This window comes from Falco peregrinus, chromosome 7 (genome assembly GCF_023634155.1).
Source record: "Falco peregrinus isolate bFalPer1 chromosome 7, bFalPer1.pri, whole genome shotgun sequence".
NCBI classification, from domain to species: Eukaryota; Metazoa; Chordata; class Aves; order Falconiformes; family Falconidae; genus Falco; species Falco peregrinus.
In genome coordinates, this window is record NC_073727.1 from 58,959,901 (window position 1) to 58,967,569 (window position 7,669).

General features: G+C 39.6%; 1 protein-coding gene across 1 annotated transcript; it reads right to left on the minus strand.

Annotated features, from left to right (window-relative positions):
* Nucleotides 1-1,891: 1,891 nt before the first annotated feature.
* MSGN1 (mesogenin 1) lies at nt 1,892-2,410 on the minus strand. Its single transcript, XM_005240397.2, has one exon. It carries the CDS (start codon nt 2,408-2,410, stop codon nt 1,892-1,894), a length of 519 nt encoding a protein of 172 aa, XP_005240454.2.
* Nucleotides 2,411-7,669: the final 5,259 nt, after the last annotated feature.

Here is a 7,669-nt window from a genome sequence, read left to right on the forward strand (position 1 = left end):
CACAGGCAATGTGCAATTTCACTCCCTTGCAGAATGTAACTCAGACTGACTTTGTCTGTGTAGTTCTTCATCTCCTCAAATCTGGATCAGCTGCACAGGCTTATGCTGAGGAATACTATGCTGACATTAGTGCTGCCATCTCATGTGCACAAAACTTTCTCTGGTTTAACAATTATATAGTGCTTTAAAAAAATTATTTTACTTATATCCTTGCTGAAACCCTAAAGCTTGTGAGAAATCTAATGTGGGTTAAAACAAAACAGAAGCATATGGGATATGCTTAGATGTGGCTATGTTTTGAGTGACAGTGCTACCTGCATAAATTTGAATGTAGCTGCTTTTTTGAGACACTGATGGATTTTGGGCTGATTGTTCCAGTATGCTTGTGCCATGTGAGAAGAGCATGGAGTCAGCTTAGGCTGAACCCTAGAGAAAAACAAAAAAATTACAAGGACAATTGTATTTCCTTCCAAACAAACAGAAAGAGGAAAAGAAAGAAACAGAAAGATGCAATAAAGTTTTAGGTTTGTGGTGCTCTGCTGCAGGATATATCTGCAAACCTAAACCATCTGCCCACACAGACATGCTGATCTAGCCATCCTGGTGAGACAAGTCTGTTACCTCCTCGCTGCTGCTTTCTCTGTGCCTTACATCTCCTCATGGAGAAAAGGTTAATCTGATTTAATTAGCTCCATGCACTCAGCAATGGGTTTTGCTCCTCTCTGTGTTGCTGGCCTTAGCACAGCCACATTTTAAGAGTCAGTCTGCAGTGAGAGTTACAAAGCAACTCACATTTTTTTTGGTAATATGGTGAGACCTGTGCCATACCTGTCAGATGAAATTCAAAGTAATTAAGGATTAAGATTTATTTTTTTAATTTTGAAGTTTTGTGTGTTGTACTAGCTGTAGAAAACAGCTGATCTGACATCTTTTAATAAGGAGACATGGTTACTAGAGCCCTCCTAGGTTTCAGTACACCTTGAGGATAAAACTTTGCATCTTGCTAGTACCTGAATCAATTTATTTCATGTCAGAGAGAAGGAAGATAGCTCATTTGTTCTAGCAATTTGATGTACGAATGTCTCCTACAATTCATCAGGCATTGAAGCAAGGGGGGTTTAGGCATTAAATACAGAAATACTATATGTTTCTGTATGTATTAATGAAGAGGATAAGATTTAACAGCAATTTATCTATACAAAATGTCACTTTCCTTATATTTAATTGCCAGTATTTAGCATTCATTGCTAGATTTTATTTATCAATCAGATATATAATACAAGATACAAACTATGACACTGATACTTGTTTATGAGCAAAGATGTTCTCACTATTACTTTTTGCTTGACTTTGAGGTACAGTAGAAACGTGGATAAATAGACAATACTTGAACTAGCTATACATGTTTTTCATCATCCTAGTATTAAAGTGCCTACAAATCAATACACTGAGTAATCTTATAGTGTTTTGTCATTTACATTTTTAAAATTCAGTTTAAAACCTATGGATTTACTGTTGCCCTTCTTAAACAGAAGATCAGTCAGAACAGTGATATGTAAATCCTAGGAAGATCAGTTGGCTTTTTCTTTTAACTTTTTTATCAGACTAGGTTTAATATTTCCCAGAAGCTTATTATTAAAAAAAAAAAAAAGACATAAAAAAAGCAAAAAGCAAGACTTCTGTCTTGGCAACCTGCAGCTCAGGTTTTTCAGGCAATCCTACATCACCTTCCAGCATCCCGTCCTATGCACAACGGTGGCCCTCTCTTTCCCTCCCTTGCTCCGTCTTCCTCTCACAACCCCTGCCACCGCGGTCTGGTGAGGAAGAAATTTTGCTGGTTTTTTGTTTGTAAAGACCCTGAGCGTGCTGGGGCAGGTGCCCCAGGCAGGGTCTATACCCGCTTGACGCTGTTGAGGAGCTCCGTCAGTTCGCTGATATACTTGATGGTGTACTTCAGGGTTTGTATTTTGGTGAGGGGCTGTCCCCTCTGGCTGTAGACGGGGGGCAGGTAGTTGCGCAGCGTGTGGAGTGCATCAGCCAGGGTCCTCATCCGCAGCTTCTCTCTCTCACTGGCCTTCCTTCTGCGCTGGGCAGACATCCGCACCTTGGTGCCCTTGGGCAGCCGAGCCTGCCCGGGGCTAGGCAGGTAGGCAGGGGTGAAGTCCACCAGGTTGTAGCCCACCAAGCTGCTGCCACCACCGCTGCCGTAGGGGGTATCCACCGCTGCCGGGCAAGGGGATGAGGAGTAGGATTCGAAGGAGGGTGTCGGGGATAAGCTGTGTGGAGACGAGACTGGGTGCAGCTCGAAAGACCCAGTGGTGCTTTTCCAGTCCCAGGATGATAAGCAGACAGAATGTTCTGAACCCAAAGCGTCTTCCATGTTTATCAATGTCTCGTGCAATTTGTCCATGCTGGAGGAGCACTCCGGAGAAGCAATGCCCTCTGCCCGCCAGCAAAGGCTGGAGCTGCTGGCTGCCGAGACCTTTTTATGATGGAGGGAGGAAAGTGACAGAGTGGGAACGTGGGTTTGGTGAGAGGAGTTCAAAGGAGCGCCACAAGTGCTAAGATGGAAAATGAACTCCTGATGTGCTAGTTTCTTCTCAGTGATAATTATCAACCTTCAGCTAAAAAGCCTTTAAGCTAACAGGCAACAGCAAGAAAGGAGGAAAAAAAGATTATCTTCTTGCAACTAAACCAATTAAGGCTGCACATCTACATTTAATGTTGTGCTGGGGGGATAAGTGGTGAGAGAGGAAAAAGAAAATTAACCAGTTTACAAAACAATTTACACAAGCAGAATTTAAAGATCATGACTGCTAACAGAAATCCTGTATTTAAGCTGTTGAGCTCTGATTTCAGTGTGACTGAAGGTGATGGCACTACAGCAGCGAAGATTTGATCTATGCTGACTACTACTGATGAAGTCTCTCATTATCTGCATCTTAATAGTAAAAGTCAAAGATGGTTTGTTTGGATTCATGTGTGTTATGGCTCGGTGGATTTCTTTTATCATGAGACTGCAACTTCTCTCTGCATCGCTTTGGTTTTCAACAGAAGAAAGAACAGCAATGCATTCCCCTGCAGTCTGTAGATTAATTTGCTGTTTTAAGTTGTGACTGAGAAATCAAAAAGGGAAAACTAACTGTAAACAAAGTCAAAGCTCCATTTAAAAAAAGACACAGGAAAATGTGGTTTAAAATAACCAAAAATCTAGGAAATTAAATACATAGTGTATAAAATCTGGGCCCAAAGGTTTTAATAGGAATTTAATTCAAAATAATATACAGATTACATGCATTTAAGGGAAGACTAGAAGCTACTTCTGTAAAATTTTCTACCTCTAGGAATCCATTCTTATGCCAAAAGAACTTTTTCCAGCCCTGACTCAACACAATAGTGAAGTTATATGTTAAGCAGTTAAAGAGAAAATGTATATCCCATAAATTAATAACATTAAGAATGAGCACTTTTCATCTCCAGGCTTCAGAACAGCTTACAGTGATGATTAATGATCTGTATTACTCTGGGAAAATGGATAAGCAGAGTTAAGGAGTAACTTGCCCAAAATCACAAAGCAAATCTTTAGGGGAGCCAGGAAAACTGTCTGAAACTACTGAGCTCTGCAGCTCTACTGAGCATCTCGGCTACCAGCCATGACTTTGTATTGGCCCATAAAGGAAGCAAAATATAATGTATGATGAAAAGAAGGGAAAAAAGAATGCCAGCCTTGAGGAAAAAGAAAAGTAGGATTTGCTTTACAGATTCTTTCTGTGTGACAATCTCTGTGTGAACCATAATCCACGCTGAAAAAAGAGGAGGCATGCCTCTGAATGGTACATAGCTGAAGCAAGGTAAGGATTTCTGGAATACACAGTTTCTTTCTGATTGTGGAATCCTTGCTATAACTGCTCAGAAAAAAACCCAATCCAATACTCACCATAGTCATTAGGAAGACTTCTGTGAATTTTTGAGTTTGGGATTAAAATGTTGGGAAGCAGTTTATCGGAGACTTACTGATTTTATGCTGTGATGAATTAGAAAAAATGAAAAAGGAAAAGATTTTCTAATTTCAATCTGGCCTGAGACAGCTTGACCATGATGGCATTTAAACCACACAGAAACGTGGGGCACAGCTCGTCGCAGTCAGGATTGCTTTGGGTTTAGTGGTTATTCTATCATATTCTGAGCTCTGCTTTATTCCTTCTTTAAGGAAATTGTGCTGAAACAGTCCTAAGAATCACAAATGCTTGCTACAAATTAAAATTTAAGACCAGATGAATGACAGGTATTTTCTGTGACCTCAATGAATGGAATGAGTTTCATTGGGCACCAAGGCAACTGTTGCAAGTTCACAAGTTAGACACAAGGTGTAATTTAGCATAAATAGGGGACTCAGGTTTGTCCCAGTTAAAATCTTTCTCCACGTTTTCTCTTCTTCCTCCCCCTATTTGGGGCATTTATAGTGCCTCTTCCATTTGACGTGTCCCCCGCTCTTATTTTGTCTTTCACTTTTTTGATAAACACAACAATTAAAAATTTACAAATAGACAAAACTCAGGAGAAGGAGGTGGAAGAGGAGGAACTTCTGTCAGGGTGTGCCAAGAGAAAGCAGCCTGCAAATATATGTATGTGTGTACACACATATATTAAAATACACATATTGAATGTAATTATATAAACTGTTTTGCTCAGCAGTTTTGATTTTGGAATCAAATGTTAGTTAAATGCAGTCAAATTTAGAAGCAAAAATTTCAACAACCCACTTGTTCACTGACTATAAACAATGCATGTTGCCAATTAATCTATACCTTTAATCTATGCGTAAATAATAAAAGTGTTGCTCAGACACCAAGGGGGAAAAGATTTTGTGTGTGTCCAAGATGCCATTGCTGTAAATAACAAATGAACACAGTCTGATTTCATCTCTCTGTTCTTACATATAGGGATTCAGATGAGATTAGGCAGGGAAGAGGAATGTAAGTTACAGCAATAGCTATACCTTTTTTATAACTTATGGATAAATGTTTAGAGCAACCAAGGCAGGATATTAGACTATGTGGACAGCCGCTCTGGATGCGTGAAAAATCACTGGATTTTATAAGCTTATGCTTTTATAAACTGTTACATGGGCAAGAAGAAATTACAGGCTTTTCCTATATTAACAGATTAAGTGGCTAATGCCCATACTTGAAAACTGCCTTGCAGTTGTGCACACTGCTTTATTTCCATCAGGCTCCACGGAGCTATTTCAGCTTGGACCCACCCAGCTGTGTCCCACACATTGCCTGACTGTGGTTCAGGGGATGCCACTGAGGGTGTAGGGGTGAGCAAAGGGTTTACCCCTATGAAAGCAAGCTTTGCCAGAGCACGTGTCTTTAGAGCCAAAGGGGCCGTGGCTCTGTTTGCCCTACTCGTACAGATGCAGCCAATGGTTCAGTTTTGAAAAATAGCCGCCTATTTCTACCCACAGCCCTCAGGTTTCCAAACTGTACTCGCAGAAGTGTGCCTCAGTTTTGGCCCACTCAGGAAGCTATGTAATATCTCTTTCCATGATCCCCATATGACCCATAGCCTGTGTAGGTCAAAAGGCTCTCATGGTATGTAGCTGTTCTTGGATTAGTTAGGTTTGTATAGTGCTGTATTTCCACCTGCAAGTATGAGAATCCCCAGTTAGGAAATTCTCTCTTAGAGACAATTACAACAGGAAAAAATTACTGGAAATGGTAGAACAGTTCACGGTGTTGTTTTATAACAAAGCCTTAAAAAGTACCGTACAGAGGCACTGGCAAGGCTACAGTCTGGATACCAGGTTTATTTTTCTATACCCTATGACTGTTATATATTCTCTAATTAAAGAGCTAAGAAAGTTTAGTATTTTAGGTGGCACCTTCCTAGAAAGTAAATCCATGAGGCGGGGGGGGGGGGGAAGGGGGAAGTGTTTGCAATGTTTATTTTATTCTACCTCTCACAAATTTTAGGAATTACCTTTTTATCTGTCAGTAACGTCAAAACATTGAAGGGTAGTGAGATATGAGTTTAACACCAATGAAATGTGAACTGACACTTAAAACATGATAAGGCATTTTCTGCTTGACTGATACTTTTGATTTTCATTTCAGTAATTTATTCTGCAATATAAAGGCTAACAATCTTCATCTCCTTTAAAATGAAAGTTTTCCTGTATTTTTGAATTCATTATGGAAAGGAGGAGAAGGAAGCACGGAAGGAACAAAAATTTTTCCATTAAAAAAAACCAAAACCCACCACCCATGGAAAAGAACATTTTTAGACCTTCCATGTGTATCTGATTCAGGTTTTAAATTTAATATAAGTTGTCCAGATAATTGCTGTAATCTACGAGTGTGGTAGATAAATGCATTTTTTGTATACAGTTATTTAAGGACTCATCTACTTTTTTTTTTTTTCCCCTTATTTTAGAGTATATTTCCACCAAGCTGTGAGTTTGGTAGGAGAAAAAGATTTGTAACAATAAGTAATAAATCATATTGGATGGGAAGATTGCAGGCTGAAATGGAGCAAACATGGATAAATGTGTTTCAACAACACTAATCCCATAACAGTCAGGCTCCTTTACAATTAGGATAGAAGTCTAGTCTTATTTTATTAACAAGAAACAGATCATACTAATATCCTTGTAGAGCACTTAGATGATAAAGCCTCATCTTGTACTTTGTAGCAGAAGAAAATATCTATCTCCCAAAAGCTTTTAAAGTCACTTCATCTCTTATCTAACAAGAGGTTTCCCAAGTATTAGATGCTTGCTGCCTGCTCGCTGTGGAGGTGGCTGTAACCATCCTGCTTTACACAGGCAAGACCAGGAGTCAGTCAGCTGTGTACAAAATGTGGGGCAAGCAGCTGCAGGTCTCACTAACTTCAGCAGACGCAGCAGGTGTTCAACACTTCTGAAAACTAGTGTTGAACACCTCAGTTTAAGCCCAAGCTGGCAATAAAGGAAGGAAAGGATCCACCACATTTGTTATCCAGAGTCACATTAGCCACCAGACAATGCTTCTCTCCTTTTTAAGGCTTTCCCTCATTTTGGATAGATGACTTTTTTTGTTTTTTAAATGAATAGATTTTGCAGCTTTTTTTCTACTTGTGGAAGATGGTTTAATCTGGGTCCAGCCTCAACTGAAATGAGACTTCTAGGTAAGCCAGCTGGTCAACAAATATATACTTTTCTTCTTTTTTTTTTGTTTTGTTTTGTTTTGTTTGTTTTGTTTAGGTCAATATGCCAAAGGATACAGATGAATAGACAGCTACAATTCCCAGAGGGAAAGAAGGCAGTAAGAGAACCAGGACTGAGTCTGAGTCTAGCCCTATGAAAGGGAGCCCACAAGCCTTATTATAATCAATGAAAACCACATGTAAATTGGATGTCTAATTGTTATTACTGCCTTTAGCCAAACAAACCTGTGGCTAGCACAAGAGAAAACATTCATTTGTTGTAAGACCAGAAATAGGTTAGTTCTAGTGCTGTTAAAAACTCCTGTGTTAAACTTAAAACCTTTAATGTTCTCAAAGGTGCAACTACAAAATGCCAAACTAAGAGCCTTGTTATGGGGAACAGTCAAGTAAGTATCATTGCTTTCACCAAGGCTTTGCATAGTGACAAGCATCTCTCTGGTGTTGTCCTGGCAGGATCAGG